The 17,269-nt window shown below is 40.0% G+C and overlaps 1 protein-coding gene across 1 annotated transcript in view; it reads right to left on the minus strand.

Moving 5' to 3' along the window:
* Positions 1-310: 310 nt before the first annotated feature.
* Positions 311-17,269, minus strand: part of LOC126416551 (uncharacterized) — a 42,799-nt gene continuing 25,840 nt past the window's right edge. The window contains exon 4 of the mRNA XM_050084296.1: positions 311-2,641. Coding sequence (XP_049940253.1) covers positions 693-2,641 — 1,949 coding nt within the window. The 3' untranslated portion in view covers positions 311-692. The remainder of the gene's footprint in view (positions 2,642-17,269) is intronic.

Below are 17,269 nucleotides of genomic sequence, written 5' to 3' on the forward strand. Positions count from 1 at the left end.
TATCGAAATGAATTTAGGTAATTAAAGTAAGGCATAGCTCCATAAAATTTGGTACTGTCAACTTCGCTCTCTAGACTCCACCTGAGACCCATTTCCCCATCCTCTTCTTGAAATACATAAAAACGTGTCTGATACTAGTTTATTTGTGTGACAAAGGTACCGCCAAATTCAATCTAAATAATAAGGAGATTCAAAGTATAAGCCAAGATTGAATTTTAGAAGGAATGAAACAAATGAAGATAACTAGTTACCAGGCAACAAAATGCTGATAGGAATAACACTTCTGAGTACAATAAAAATAAATAACAAGTGAATATAAAAGCAATTTTGCACTAGGACTAGAATTCAAAAACTGGAGCCTCATTGCAATGCAAAGAGAGAAAAAGCAAGAAATACAAAAATTTTGCTGGCAGAGGCAGTCGTTTGGTATACAGTAAATCTTATGAACACCACATTTGTCAGTATGGACCACACTCTTGCCCCTAACATATCTCTCGCATAACTCTGTGTATCACATTCTCTTCTCTTCCAGGTTTTTGCCTTCATTCCCTTTTCTCTTGCACTTTAAGGCATTTAGCGATGTGGCTCAAAGATAAGTTATTCACATTTCACTCACATTTTTGTACTTGCCTTTTAGAATGGAGTCACATACTGATATTATACAGAAGTCTTCCTGCACACAGTGTTGGGAATTATAGATGAAAGATACGTTTTCTCTTTTTGGGACTCTTTTTGGCATCCTTCAGGCTATTATTTCCAGTCATGTAACGAAGAAAGTCTTTCATGACTTCTCTTTCTGTTCGAAGTTCTCTCTCTTTCAAGTGTTTATCAGTAGGACATTCCTCTGGGAAAATATCTGCCAGTGCCCGGTCAAGATGTGATGTGATGCCCTTCTGATCAGATTCTTTACATAAAAAACAAACACAGTTTTTAGAATGAGCATTGTTTCTTGCAGACGTATTTTGAACCTGCTTTGTTTCCTCTACTTCTGAAACACTAGAATGTGCATCAGTTTTGCACACAAATAGTCCATCTTCTTCTACAATTTTTATTTTTACAGATGGTGTTACACTCCCTGAATTTGAGCAAGTTATACTGCTTTTCTTATCAAGTTGCTCAATAGTATTTTGAGCACTGTGATGCACGTTTGTAGTTTTCCTCCCGTCAGTGTTTCGAGTTGATTCCAGGTTTTCACACGAACTTAATTGTACATCTATAACTTCATAGTTTCTTGAATCCCCAAGGAAGCCTGTGGATGATGTATCACTATCAACTGTCACAATTTTATACACCTCATGACCATCATCATCTTTCTGAATGGGTACTAATTCAGCACTTAATAATTCTGCCTGTAATTCACTCTTTCTTGGTAAATCATTTGCTACTGTATTTTTTGTACTAACACTATTCTTATCATCATCCAATATAATGACCACATCTTTATCCTCACACAAATCTTTCATACAATGATTATCTTTTTTATTGAATGTTGATACACCAGGGATTAATTCTGCAAATAATTCAAGCTTTCCTGGTGAATGATTTCCTACAGTATTTGTCGTACTCTGATGATTTAACAACACCAGGGGTTCAGGTTCTGGATTTGTGGTATCTGCCATAGATACACCATCAAGCTGCTTTCCTGCATTATTGTCATTACACTCACTACTCTTATCATCATCAAATATAATGACCACTTCTTTATCATTACATATCTCCTTGTCACAATCAATATTTTTTTTAGTCCTTACTGATTCACTAATGACTAATTCTGCATGTAATTCACACACCCTAGATAAATCATTTCCCACGGTATTTTTTGTATCTTGGGGAATTAATAGTATTGTTTGTTCCTGCTCTGGATTTTTCACATTGTTGTCATTACTGTTACTGGTGCTTTTCACTTCTTCAAAACCATCATCATGATCACTACCATCATTGTGGCCTGCACCTCTACAATTTCTCTTGCTCTTACTCTGAACATCTGCATGTTTGTGGCTCGAAATACACATATTAGAAATCGGGGCGCTGACTTCTGAATGCTGCATACAGCTGGCTAATTCTTCACTCACTTCAGTAAGTTCAAGACTTCTAGGTATGCTAGTAGGTGAATCATGTTCATGCAATATTGTATTACCAGAGTTTCTACTGTTACTCTGCTCCATCACATTTTCGTTCATTTTCACACAGCTAATGCAATTTGTACCTGATTCTCTTTGTGTATCAGTACAAATGTTATCATCCAAACTTGTAAAAGCTTTGGCTGCCACTGTGCCTGGATTTTCACACTTTTCGCTGTAGTTATTAAGCACTGGAGAACCTTTATAGTTAACATGGGGTGGCACAGCTTTCATATTTTCTACACACTTTGTAATTTCCTTTTCTAGGGAAGTTATCTCATTTCGTAGTTTGAATATATCCATACTGTCGTCAGTTTCAAAATCAATATTGCTTATATCAAATGCATCAACTTCCAAGACTCCTTTATCATTTGTATTCTCTGATGAAACATTTTGCAGAGTCTTGACGTCTGGGAAAATATCTGGAAATGTAACAGACTCTTCTGATGTATCAGAAATATATGGTGAGTCATCAGAATCATCTTCCTCTTCCTGTGGCCAACCTCTCTCAGACTCTGAACCTGTAACAAAAAGAAACTGTTTCTCATTCTCATTCTGTAGACTATAAAGGGGACCTTTTTTATACACATAGTTCACACACTACCATTTATTTTTATTGTACTTCAAATAAACTGCACACAACTTTCAAACACACACACACACACACACACACACACACAGTGATATTAAATTGAAAATTTCACTCAGGTATCAACACAAGGCTTTGATTGCATCATTCTCTATTCTTCTACATTATAGTCAGGCAACAGAGTGCTACAAAATGTAGAAAAATAGTATGGATGTTGGTAATGAAGTATGTTTGGCCAAGAAGAGACAATTAGTTTAGTACTCCATCTGTTGTTCAGTTTGTCTTCTATGAAAGTTGAGGACAATACATATGACATCAGCAGCATCACACGTCTGGAAAGTCAAGTGACCAATACCAGGTGCTATTATTTCACATTCAATGAATCTGTTCATTAGCTGCCTCTCTGTAATAGAATTTTGTCTACCAGTTTCACATCTTTTTCTGTCATTAAATGACTTATTCATTTTCAGCTGTTCTGCCAGCTTAGATTTTGAAATATTGGATGCCTTTACATAGCTGATGCAAACCATTTTGGTATTCATACTATTTCTACTGCATTATAAAGCTGCTACGTGATGTTGTTGTGGTCTTCAGTCCAGAGACTGGTTTGATGTAGCTCTCCATGCTACTCTATCCTGTGCAAGGTTCTTCAACTCCAAGTAACTGCTGTAACCTACATCCTCCTGAATCTGCTTAGTGTATTAATCTCTTGGTCTCCCTCTATGATTTTTACCCTCCACACTGCCCTCCCTTGATGCCTCGGAACATGTCCTACCAACCAATCCCTTCTTATAGTCAAGTTGTGTCACAAATTCCTCTTATCCCCAATTCAATTCAGTACCTCCTCATTACTGTAATCTTTAGCATTCTTCTGTAGCACCACATTTTGAAAGTTTCTATTCTCTTCTTGTCTAAACTATTTACTGTCCATGTTTCACTTCCATGCATGGCTACATTCCATACAAATACTTTCAGCAAAGACTTCCTGACACTTAAATCTATACTCAATGTTGACAAATTTCTCTCCTTCAGAAACACTTTCCTTGCCATTGCCAGTCTACATTTTATAGCCTCTCTACTTTGACCATCATCAGTTATTTTGCTTCCCAAATAACAAAACTCATCTACTACTTTAAATGTCTCATTTCCTAATCTAATCCCCTCATCACCACCTGATTTAATTTGACTACATTCTATTATCCTCATTTTGGTTATGTTGATGTTAATCTACAGCCTCCTTTCAAGACACTGTTGATTCCATTCAGCTGCTCTTCCAGGTCCTTTGCTGTCTCTGACAGAATTACAATGTCATCGGCGAACCTCAAAGTTTTTATTTCTTCTCCATGGATTTTAATACCTACTCCGAACTTTTCTTTTGTTTCCTTTACTGCTTGCTCAATATACAGATTTAATAGCATCAGGGATAGGCTACAGTCCCTTCTCAACCCCCCCCCCCCCACCTCGATTGTTGTAACTGACATCTGGTTTCTGTACAGATTGTAAATAGTCTTTCGTTCTCTGTATTCTACCCCTTCCACCTTCAGAATTTGAAAGAGAGTATTCCAGTCAACATTGTCAAAAGCTTTCTCTAAGTCTACAAATGCTAGAAATGTAGATCTGCCTTTCCTTAATCTATCTTCTAAGATAATTCATAGGATCAGTATTGCTTCATGTGTTCCAAAAATTATTGGGCAGTGCTCTCTGATAACTGCCCAATAATTTTTATTTCATTAGTCAATCATCTGAGGACTCTGTATGCTTATAATCACTGTGATAGTTGCTCTGTTTTTCCTTTTTCATTTAAGCCAAGTATTTTTCATCAATACATTGTGTCTATCATGGAATACATCTCACCATTTTGGAGCAGTTGTTCATTTCTCATCTCAGAAAGTGCCAAAAGACATTATAGCCACTCTGAAGATGTATCAGGTATCAGTTTTGGTCTCTTCCAGTTGTATACCCGTTTCCTCCAGATCCTTATTACATTCATATATTATTGCATTCTGTCATTGGTTTGGAGTCAAGGGTATTGAAGATGTGTTTCACCCATTTCAAATCGTATGTTCTATTAACATGTTCATAAAACAGAACTCTGTCTTTATGCATTGTGTTCGTAGTTTTTTATATTTCACAATGTATTTCTTGTTTCAGGTTTTTATGTAGATTTTTAAATAATTTAAAAAATAATTCCACCACTTGATAACTCTCAGAGACAATAAGACACTCAGATGCATATAGGCATACTCATTGTCTTAATCTTTGTGGCCATATTGTCAGTTGTTGCTTTATAATTATCGAAAGTATTTCAAATCAATCTTTGCAACTGTTGTGGTGTCTGGCGGCGACACCACAACTGTCATACAAGAAAATGCATATTTTGTCACCAAATGTGTTTTACTGAAATAAATCATCGTCAGTGGTCTGTGATAAAATATATTTACAACTTTAATTGATTTCCACATAAAACAACAGCTCATTAAAAAAATGTTAATTTTACTTATGCTACATTGTCAGATTTCATTGACATCGGGAAATGCTCCCTGCTTGCATATTTCTGAAGAATTCCTTTCTTTGGTACTGTTAGTTCTGTCTTAATCTTACATTGCTTTGCAGAATTATGGATTTCTTACTGTGAAACACAACATACAGTATCACAAGTACTGTATGTTTGCTTCTTTCCAGCTAAATATTTCTTGTGTGTTTTGTTTAGTGTTACCAACTTAACTGTTAGTTTTTTCTTTGATCTAAAAATATTCTCTTCATTTGCCATTTGTCATATGTTACATATATTTATTTAAAATGAAGGAGTTAATTGGATCATAAATGCAATTTAGTAGACTGGAGGATGAGTTGGTAATGATGCTGTAGGAACAGGGTTGAGGAGTATGCACACGAGAGAGAGAGAGAGAGAGAGAGAGAGAGAGAGAGAGAGAGAGAGAGAGATATTGGGGGGGGGGGGGGAGGAGGGAGCAGAAAAGATCTTTAAAATTATTTTATATAGTGTCTGTCCAATATAATTTTCTGTTAGCTGGACATCTATTAAGTGTTTATAACTGAAACTTCTGCTACAGCTGAACAAAATTTTATAACTGAAGTCTTTATGTAAGGCTTCAGTGATAAAATGTAGCAGAAGTTTCAGTTAAGAATAAATTTTCTATTGTCCTTGGCCTACAGAATTCTTGTTTCAGATGGTCTGTAAATGTTGAGTAATTTTCTCTTTATTTTGATGCCCTTATGTGCTTCTTATATCTTGTGTCAAACATCCTGCCAGTCATCCCAATGTAGATTTTTTCATTGGCTGTGTAACTGAGCTGGTAGATATCAGATCGTTGCTACCTTTCTGGTTTTTTATTTTAGTTTTTGTATGTGTTTCTGTATAGAGTTATTCATTTTGTAGGCAATGTTTATGCCCTGTTTTTTAATATATTACACCCCATAAAGTCACATTAAGCAAGGTAAGACTTTTATGCCATTTTTTTGTGACTGAGTTGCTTGTATCAGAGAGTGATTTGGTTTGTTTGTGTCTTTATTTTTGTATTAATTTTATCTACCAATGTTTCTTTGTACCCATTCTTTAATACTATTGTTATATAGTGGCTCACTCTGTTTGGTAATCAGAGGTATTAAGGGAAATCTTATTGAGTCTGTTCAGCATGTATCTGACTAACTTGTTTGTGATTCTGTGGATTTAGGCTGTATTTATTATTGTGTCTGTTGTTGTGGGTTATATGTGTATGTCAAAATTATGGTTGTGATAAACATCTGTTAAGGTTATGTCTAGAAAGCTGAGTGTGTTTTCTTCTTGTTCTATTGTAAACAATATTTTGTTCAGAAGTTCATCTAGCATGCATATTATGATATCCATGTACCTGCACCAGTAGATACTGATGTAGCTTTTGGGAACACTAGCCAACATCCTCATGAATCATACAGAGGAACTACTATTAGAAGATGTAACAACAAAGAACAGCTATGTCATCATCTAATGATACACATAAATGGATGCCATAATGGGAATGGTTGATGAATCTCAGAAAAAATACAATAATTACACTAAAACATAAATGCTATACACGAGAGCAAAGTTAACAATAGATGAAGAATGAAGACACGCATCCAACCTTTCTAGATGTAACCACAATAAAAGACAATCACAACCACGCCTTTTACCCATAACAACTGACCCAATGATAAATGCAACCTTAAACCACCCACAGAATCACAAACAAGCTGCAATCAGGTACGTACTAAAAAAACTCCATAAGATTCCCCTTAACACTTCTGATTAGGAAACAGAGTGAGCAAATATAAAACAACAGCATTAAAATGAGTACAAAGAAACTTAACAGAAAAATATAATATTAATACACGCAAGTGGCACAATCACAAAAAAACGACATACAATGACCTACCACAATACCCTACCCCCATGAACCATGGACCTTGCCGTTGGTGGGGAGGCTTGCGTGCCTCAGCGATACAGATGGCCGTACCGTAGGTGCAACCACAAGGGATAGGCATCTGTTGAGGGACCAGACAAATGTGTCGTTCCTGAAGAGGGGCAGCAGCCTTTTCAGTAGCTGCAGGGGCAACAGTCTGGATGATTGACTGATCTGGCCTTGCAACATTAACCAAAACGGCCTTGCTGTGCTGGTACTGCGAACGGCTGAAAGCAAGGGGAAACTACAGCCGTAATGTTTCCCGAGGGCATGCAGCTTTACTGTATGATTAAATGATGATGGCGTCCTCTTGGGTAAAATATTCTGGAGGTAAAACAGTCCCCCATTCGGAACTCCGGGCGGGGACTACTCAAGAGGACGTCGTTATCAGGAGAAAGAAAACTTGCGTTCTACGGATCGGAGCGTGGAATGTCAGATCCCTTAATCGGGCAGGTAGGTTAGAAAATTTAAAAAGGGAAATAGACAGGTTAAAGTTAGATATAGTGGGAATTAGTGAAGTTCGGTGGCAGGAGGAACAAGACTTTTGGTAAGGTGAATACAGGGTTATAAATACAAAATCAAATAGGGGTAATGCAGGATTAGGTTTAATAATGAATAAAAAAATAGGAGTGCGGGTAAGCTACTACAAACAGCATAGTGAACGTATTATAGTGGCCAAGATAGCCACGAAGCCCATGCCTACTACAGTAGTACAAGTTTATATGCCAACTAGCTCTGTAGATGACGAAGAAATTGATGAAATGTATGATGAGATAAAAGAAATTATTCAGGTAGTGAAGGGAGACGAAAATTTAATAGTCATGGGTGACTGTAATTCAAGAGTAGGGAAAGGGAGAGAAGGAAACATAGTGGGTGAATATGGATTGCGGGAGAGAAATGAAAGAGGAAGCCGTCTGATAGAATTTTGCACAGAGCATAACTTAATCATAGCTAATACTTGGTTCAAGAATCATAAAAGAAGGTTGCATACATGGAAGAATCCTGGAGATACTAGAAGGTATCAGATAGATTATATAATGGTAAGACAGAGGTTTAGGAACCAGGTTTTAAATTGTAAGACATTTCCGGAGGCAGATGTGGGCTCTGACCACAATCTATTGGTTATGAACTGTAGATTAAAACTGAAGAACCTGCAAAAAGGTGGGAATTTAAGGAGATGGGACCTGGATAAACTGACTAAACCAGAGGTTGTACAGAGTTTCAGGGAGAGCATAAGGGAACAATTGACAGGAATGGGGGAAAGAAATACAGTAGAAGAAGAATGGGTAGCTCTGAGGGATGAAGCAGTGACGGCAGCAGAGGATCAAGTAGGTAAAAAGACAAGAGCTAGTAGAAATTCTTGGGTAACAGAAGAAATACAGAATTTGATTGATGAAAGGAGAAAATATAAAAATGCAGTAAATGAAGCAGGCAAAAGGGAATACAAACGTCTCAAAAATGAGATCGACAGGAAGTGCAAAATGGCTAAGCAGGGATGGCTAGAGGACAAATGTAAGGATGTAGAGGCTTATCTCACTAGGGGTAAGATAGATACTGCCTGCAGGAAAATTAAAGAGACCTTTGGAGAAGAGAGAGCCACTTGTATGAATATCAAAAGCTCAGATGGAAACCCAGTTCTAAGCAAAGAAGGGAAAGCAGAAAGGTGGAAGGAGTATATAGAGGATCTATACAAGGGTGATGTACTTGAGAACAATATTATGGAAATGGAAGAGGACGTAGATGAAGATGAAATGGGGGATACAATACTGCATGAAGAGTTTGACAGAGTACTGAAAGACCTGAGTCGAAACAAGGCCCCGGGAGTAGACAACATTCCATTGGAAATACTGATGGCCTTGGGAGAGCCAGTCCTGACAAAGCACTACCATCTGGTGAGCAAGATGTATGAGACAGGCGAAACACCCTCAGACTTCAAGACGAATATAATAATTCCAATCACATAGAAAGCAGGTGTTGACAGATGTGAAAATTACCGAACTATCAGTTTAATAAGTCACAGCTGCAAAATACTAATGTGAATTCTTTACAGACGAATGGAAAAACTGGTAGAAGTCGACCTCGGGGAAGATCAGTTTGGATTACATAGAAATGTTGGAACACGTGAAGCAATACTGACCCTACGACTTATCTTAGAAAATAGATTAAGGAAAGGCAAACCTACATTTCTAGCATTTGTGGACTTAGAGAAAGCTTTTGACAATGTTGACTGGAATACTCTCATTCAAATTCTAAAGGTGGCAGGGGTAAAATACAGGGAGCGAAAGGCTATTTACAATTTGTACAGAAACCAGATGGTAGTTATAAGAGACGAGGGGCATGAAAGGGAAGCAGCAGTTGGGAAGGGAGTGAGACAGGGTTGTAGCCTCTCCCCGATGTTATTCAATCTGTATACTGAGCAAGCAGTAAAGGAAACAAAAGAAAAATTCGGAGTAGGTATTAAAGTCCATGGAGAATAAATAAAAACGTTGAGGTTTGCCGATGACCTTGTAATTCTGTCAGAGACAGCAAAGGACTTGAAAGAGCAGTTGAACGGAATGGACAGTGTCTTGAAAGGAGGATATAAGATGAACATCAACAAAAGCAAAACGAGGATAATGGAATGTAGTCGAATTAAGTTGGGTGATGCTTAGGGAATTAGATTAGGAAATGAGACACTTAAAGTAGTAAATAACTGATGATGGTCGAAGTAGAGAGGATATGAAATGTAGACTGGCAATGGCAAGGAAAGCGTTTCTGAAGAAGAGAAATTTGTTAACATCGAGTATAGATTTAAGTGTCAGGAAGTCGTTTCTGAAAGCATTTGTATGGAGTGTAGCCATGCATGGAAGTGAAACATGGACAGTAAATTGTTTGGACAAGAAGAGAATAGAAGCTTTCGAAATGTGGTGCTGCAGAAGAATGCTGAAGATTAGATGGGTAGATCACATAACTAATGAGGAGGTATTGAACAGAATTGGGGAGAAGAGGAGCTTGGGGCACAACTTGACAAGAAGAAGGGACCGGTTGGTAGCACATGTTCTGGGGCATCAAGGGATCACCAATTTAGTATTGGAGGGCAGCATGGAGGGTAAAAATTGTAGAGGGAGACCAAGAGATGAATACACTAAGCAGATTCAGAAGGATGTAAGCTGCAGTACATACTGGGAGATGAAGCAGCTTGCACAGGATATAGTAGCATGGAGAGCTGCATCAAACCAGTCTCAGGACTGAAGACCACAACAACAACAACATTACGCTTCCGCATGCATCGCATTGCCTTCACAGCTGACAGAGAAGATGTAGCAACAAGTTGTGCTAGCGGATGAAGATCACGCCTACCAACGAATACTGTGGAGGAGTGGCAGATCTGTACCACTGCAGGAATATCGGTTAAAGACAGTCATATACAGAATGGCCTGTGCACATTTTCTTGCGGTACAACATCTGTTACAATTAGCTCATGAAGAAGGCAGGTGTAACAAGGCAGCAAACATTCTTGCTAATAACTTCTATGTGGACAACTGTATCTCAGGTTACGATACAGTAGAGGCTGCAATCAAAGTCCAGCAAGGTCTCATGAAGCTTTTGAAGAAAGGTAATTTCTCAATAACTGAAGTGGTCCAGTAAAAGTGTGGAATTCCTTGAAAATATCCCCTCAGAGTTAAGAGAGACACAAGTACCCTTACGGCTTGATAACGACGAGGATATTAATACTTTAGGTTTACTCTGGCACCCAGCTGCTGATCGGTTCCAAATTGTGAATAATGTCAAGCCAGCAAGTAAGGTCTACAGCTCCACAAAACGCATTGTACTGGCTGTCACATCATCCATTTTTGATCCTCTGGGATTAATCAGTCCCATTGTTATCACATTCAAAATCTTTCTGTAACGTCTGTGGCAGCTTTAGTTAACATGGGACAAGCCCTTGCCTCAAGAGTTGAATTGCATGTGGCAGACAGTACACAGAGGGTTTTGTATGATAGATAATATTCGTGTCGATCGGAGAGTCATTACAAAAGGAAAACTTGTCAGCATTCAACAGCACGAATTCTGTGATGCTTCAGAGAAGGCCTACGGCTGTTGTATATATGTATGATCAACTAATCATCATAGAATCACATGCATCAAATTATTTAGCTCCAAAACACGAGTATCTCCACTGAAAAAGTTGTCCTTACCTCGTCTGGAACTCTGTGGTGCTTTATTGCTGTCATGACTACTACAGCATGCTGTTCGCTTGCTGGGTATAGACACTGAACAAACTTACTTGTGGACTGACTCATCCATTGTACTGGCATGGCTCACTTCTCCACCCAAGCGGTGGAAGACATTTGTGGTGAACCCTGTCGCTGAGATACAGGGAAATACACCAGCTGTGATGTGGAACCATGTATCTACAATGGAAAACCCAGCAGATTTGACTTTGCGAGGAGTATCTCCTGCAGACCTGCAAGAAAACGGCTTGTGATGGGAAGGACCAGCTTGGCTTAAGGAAGACATCACTTCATAGCCCGTGATAGACACTTCTAGTGATTCTGTAGCCCAGGAGCAGCCAGAAGAAAGGGCTTAAGTCCTCTGTCACATCAGCAGAGCAGTTCAAGATAGTATCATCTGTCGATTCTCAAAGTTGTCACGATTACAGTGGATAATGGCACAATGCCTTAGATTCATTAATAACTGCAAGACTGCAAAGGAAATGAGAGTAACTGCTGAATTGTCTCGCAATGAACTGCATGACGCTTTGCTACAGTGTGTCAGGATAGCACAAGAAGACTTCAAGACCATAACGCTAGTGGATAAAAATAGCAAGCTCAAATCACTGCATCCTATCCTCAAAGACATGAGACTGCTATGGGTTGGAGGAAGGCTACAATATGCTGATCTGTCATATGAGGAGAAGCATCAACTCATACTGCCACCTAACCATCACCTCACATGACTAACAGCGGAAAGTGAACATCATTGTCTTTCCCACGATGGGTGTCAACTGTTGCTTACGTCTCTCAGAAAGCAATACTGGATACTTGATGTACGAAATGCAATCCGGCGTGTTCTGCACCAGTGTTTGACTTATCAACGATTTAACATGAATCCTGCACAACAGCTCATGGGAGACCTGCCACCCCCACATGTAAAAGCTGTGATGCCTTTCTTCAATTGTGGGACTGATTACACAGGACTGTTCTATGTGAAAACAGGCTCACGGAGATCCAAATTAAAGTAAAAGTGCCATGTTGCCCTGTTTGTGTGCTTGGCTACACGAGCAGTGCATTTGGAGGTAGTTGGCAAATTGACGACTGAAGCATTCCTGTCAGCCCTCAGAAGATTTGTTTGACAGCAGGGTAGGTGCCAAAACCTGTACAGTGACAATGGAAAAAACTTCGCTGGAACTAGTCGAGAGCTTTGGGAGTTACAAGCTGCTGTGAGCAGTCATTATCAGCAGACACAGGTGAAAAGCTTTATGCGCAAAGAAGGCGTCGAATGGCACTTCATTCTTCCTGCATCACCACACTTTGGTGGAAAATGGGAAGCTGGAGTGAAGTCCTTCACGTACAACTTGCGGCAAATGATGGGAACCATATGTCCAACTTTCGAAGAGCTGACAACCCTGACTTGCTAGATTGAGGCTTGCTTGAACTCTCGTCCTCTCATGTCACTGTCTTGCGATCCTACTGATCCCCAAGCTCTCACTCCAGGTCATTTCCTGATTGGAACCGCAATCACAAGCATCCCTCCGCCAGATCTATGTACAGCCAACTAGAGCTTGTACAAAAGGTGGGAACTACTGCCGCAAGGCTTCCAAATCTTTTGGCAGCGCTGGTCATCTGACTGCCTGCATCACCTGCAGCAGCGGACCAAGTAGATGGTCCCTAGTTAGAATGTGCAACCTGGTGCATTGGTCATGGTAAGAGAAGATAACCTGCCACCCTTATGTTGGAAGCTGGCCATCATGGAAGGATTACACCCTGGGATTGATGGAATGGTACGAGTGGCCACTATTCACACACCGCAAGGGGTTTTCAAGAGACCAATCTGCAAGCTATGTCTTTTACCAAGTGACTTGTTACAAAAGTGAACAGTATATTCATGTTTTTTATTTGTGTGTTTCTCCTTTTGTCTTGTGTGTACCTTGAAGCAGACTCAATGTATTTCGACATGTTTTATATTAAATATATATTTGTTTATGTGGTTGTGATTTCTAGATATCAGTTACAAACTCTATGGACAGAATACCTGATTCAAGGACGTAATGTTGTGTGCATTTACTTGTGTTATTGTCTATGTTGTAGCAGGGGTTGTATTACTTGTTTTATGCTGGAAAGAAATTAATATTTCTTTGACGGCCGGTACGTTCGGTCGTTACATGTGACTGAGTCTCTGGACAGTGCTGCCCTCTCGGGAGGTATTTGTACATGAGGGGGAGTGGTCAATGTGCCACCCCTCCAAGGGCACCTAATGGTACACTCGCTGCAGCGAGGGAGATAAGCAGTTGTGAATGGGAGATTTGCAGTTGTGAATGGACACTCGGTCTGGCGGCTGTCGCATGTTGGGGCCCACACGCCTCATATGCTAAAAGGCGAATATGTATATTTTCTTTGTGTGTGATTGCTGTCAATAATAAGTGCTTCTCTACATATGTTGTCATTCATTGCAGTCCGAATGGATTCAAACTATTATATAGTCTGTTAAATTCCTGGTCCTCCGGTAAAATTGACAATTCAAATTTCCACCTGCGGGCGCTAACAGCAGAGATTAAAAAAAGATCTGCATTTGACACAAGATATGAAAAGCACTTGAGGGCATGGAAATACAGTACGAACGACACATTTGCAAACCACCTCAAACAGGAATACTACAGGCTAAGCACCACAGAAAAAGATGTGACTACAGAAATGTTCCAAGAAAACTTATACATACACAAAGTATTAACATACAACAGTTCCTCATGGACCAGATTGCAAGAAACTAGACACTATATAAAGTAACTGAAAAATTCATATATACTGGCACACAAAACTGAAAGACGAAAGCAACTTTCACATGATGCTTCATTGCCAAGTAACACAGCTCAATTGAACTTGGAATATACATAGAAATAATTGCTACGCTAAGGTGACAAAAGTTATGGGACGTCTCCTAACATTGTGTCAGAGCTCCTTTTGCCCAGTGTAGTGCAGCAACTCAATGTGGCAGGGACAACAAGCCGCTGAAAGTTCCCCGTAGAAATACGGAGCCAAGCTGTCTTTATAGCCATCCATAACTGCAAAAGTGTTGCCAATGGAGAATTTTGTGCACAAACTGACCTCTCAATTATGTCCCATAAATGTTTGACGGGATTCATGTCAGGCAATCTGGATGGTCAAATCATTTGTTCAAAATGTCCAGAATGTTCTTCAAATCAATAAGGAACAACTGTGGCCCAGTGACATGGCGCACTGTCATCCATAAAAATTCCACCTTTGTTTGGGAACTTGAAGTCCATGAATGGCTGCAAATCGGCTCCAAGTCTCCAAACATAACCATTTTGAGTCAATGGTTGGTTCAGATGGACCAGAGGACCCAGTCCATTCCATGTGAACACAGCTCACATCATTATGGAGCCACCACCAGCTTGCTCAGTGCCTTGTTGGGAACCTGTGTCCATGGCTTCATGATGTCTGTGTCACACTCAAACCCCACCATCAACTCTTACGAACCGAAATCAGGACCCTTCTGACCAGGGACGGTTTTCCTGTCATGTAGGTTCCAACTGATATGGTCACAAGCCCAGGCGAGGTGCTGCAAGTGATGTGCTGTTAGAAAAGGCACACGCATCACTTGTCTGCTGCTATTGACCATTAACACCAAATTTCATTGCACTGCCCTAAGGGATATACTTGTTGTAGAGCCTACATTGATCTCTGCGGTTATTTCATGCAGTGTTGCTTGTCTCTTAGCACTGACAACACTACACAGACACCACTGCTCTCAGATGTTATGTGAACATATTCAGTCACTGCGATGTCCGTGGTGAGAGGTAATGCCTGAAATTTGGTATTCTTGGCACTATCTTCACACCGCACACTGCGTATTTAAGACTATTGAAATCCCTAACGTTTTTCGAAATGGACTGTCCCATGTGTCTAGCTCCAACTATCATTCTGTGCTCAAAGCCTCTTAATACCCATCATGCAGCCATAATCACATCAGAAATATTTCCACATGAATCACCTGAGTACAAATGATAGCTCGGCCAATACACTGTCCTTTTATATATTGAGTACGTGTTACTACCACTATCTATATACGTGCATACCGCTGTCCCATTTCTTTTGTCACCTCAGCGTAGTACAGAAGGGAACAAAGAAACATGTGATGAGATGAGCAGAAATGACACTTTTATTCAAAGATAATAATTACAGTGAATTATCTGAAGGCACAATGGTCCTCTGGACATTGCAAATGGTTCTTAATAGCATGTGTGATCATCATGAACAGCAGAGAGACATGGCAGAGACAGGCATCCTGTCATAATACAGGCAGCCGAGTGGGGAGGGGGGGGGGGGGTTGATGGCCACAAGAGCATGGTTTGACAGTTGTGGGCCATGCTAGACAGCATGAACTTTGCACAACATGGCCAGTAGGTGGCAGCACCTTTGATGCGTAATGATTTGTGGAGCTCAAGGTATGAGAAATCCCAACTGCAAGTCAGCTAGTCTGACACACTGAACACACAGTGGGGAAATGCCAACCATTTTAATTAACTGCAGAGGGTAGCCACCATGGCTAGAAAAAAAAAACAATGAAGTAACGGAAATCCGAAATAAAAACTGAACCATTCCAGTGAAATTTTAAATAAACATTTTTCTCCCTCAAATACAACTTCTACCACATCGTAAGTGCAAGCTCTGAAACGTGCTCCTATGCTGCCTACAAGACTGATAAGGAATTCTTGTTGTAGGACATTCCATTTCTCCACCAGCATGGTTGACAACTGCTGGAGGTCACTGGGGCGTTGGTGCATATGTCTCTCTACCACATCCCACATGTGCTCAATGGGATTTAAGTCAGGGGAACGGGCAGGACAGTCCATTCACCAAATACCCTCTCATTCCCAGAGCTCCTCCACTTGCAGTGTTTAATGTAGTCATGCATTGTCATAAATACCGTGCGTGTACTGTGCTGAAAGATATGGAGGTCAGTACACCCTGCAACATTGGGTCTCCCCACACAATAAACATGGACTGCTAAAACAATAATATTTAACTATGCTCTAAGGTACATTATGTGTTACCACCTCTCAGCACATGAGGGTATGTCCAAAATCGCTACTCAGCCTGAATCTAATCTCATCGGGGAACATCACACAATCCACTCTTTGTTAGTCCACTCCCTATGCCCTTGGCACCATTGCAAACAGTGCTGCCAATGTGCAGGTATCAATGAAAAACATTGTACTGGTCATTGGGCAAAGACACCATCCCCATTCATTTGCTGTGCCACTATGGAACATGAGATTGCATGCCTTGCAGTCCTGTGTCTGCAACTGCACCTGTGCTTTGATATGGGTCCCTTTTAGCATGTTGCGCAATGTAGCGGTCATCTGCTGTAGCTGACAGTGGTCAACCACCTCCTCTTCATCAGGCAGCAATGCTTGTGGTTCAAAATGCTCCACACACATGTGATGCAGCGCTGTGAGCAGTCCCAAACTCCTGGCCTACACTTTGTCCCCCTTCCAGTTTCCCATGATGCTTCTACAGGTTCACAATTATTTTTCTCAAAGTGAAGCCATCCTAGAGCTGTCTCCAGGCCATGCTGTAATGAAGAAAACCACCACAGTGCACCATAACTGCTCACTGAACCACAAACACTGTCTTTTCCTATTTCTTCAACTGCCACGCATTGCAGGGCCAGCTGCATTTGGCATACAATCACGCTGACCTCACACTGTGTGATATCCAACTTACTATGCAAGACAGTGAGAATGGCAACACGCTCCCACACTTTCATTCATTTGCACCAAGTAGTAAAAATGTCATATTACTTTATCTAGCTCATACTTATCTTATTGTAGGGTGTATAATAATTATGTATTATTTATGGTCGTTCAAAGCACAAAAATACATAAAGGCTTATTATAG

This window comes from Schistocerca serialis, chromosome 8, assembly GCF_023864345.2.
Source record: "Schistocerca serialis cubense isolate TAMUIC-IGC-003099 chromosome 8, iqSchSeri2.2, whole genome shotgun sequence".
Lineage (NCBI taxonomy): Eukaryota > Metazoa > Arthropoda > Insecta > Orthoptera > Acrididae > Schistocerca > Schistocerca serialis.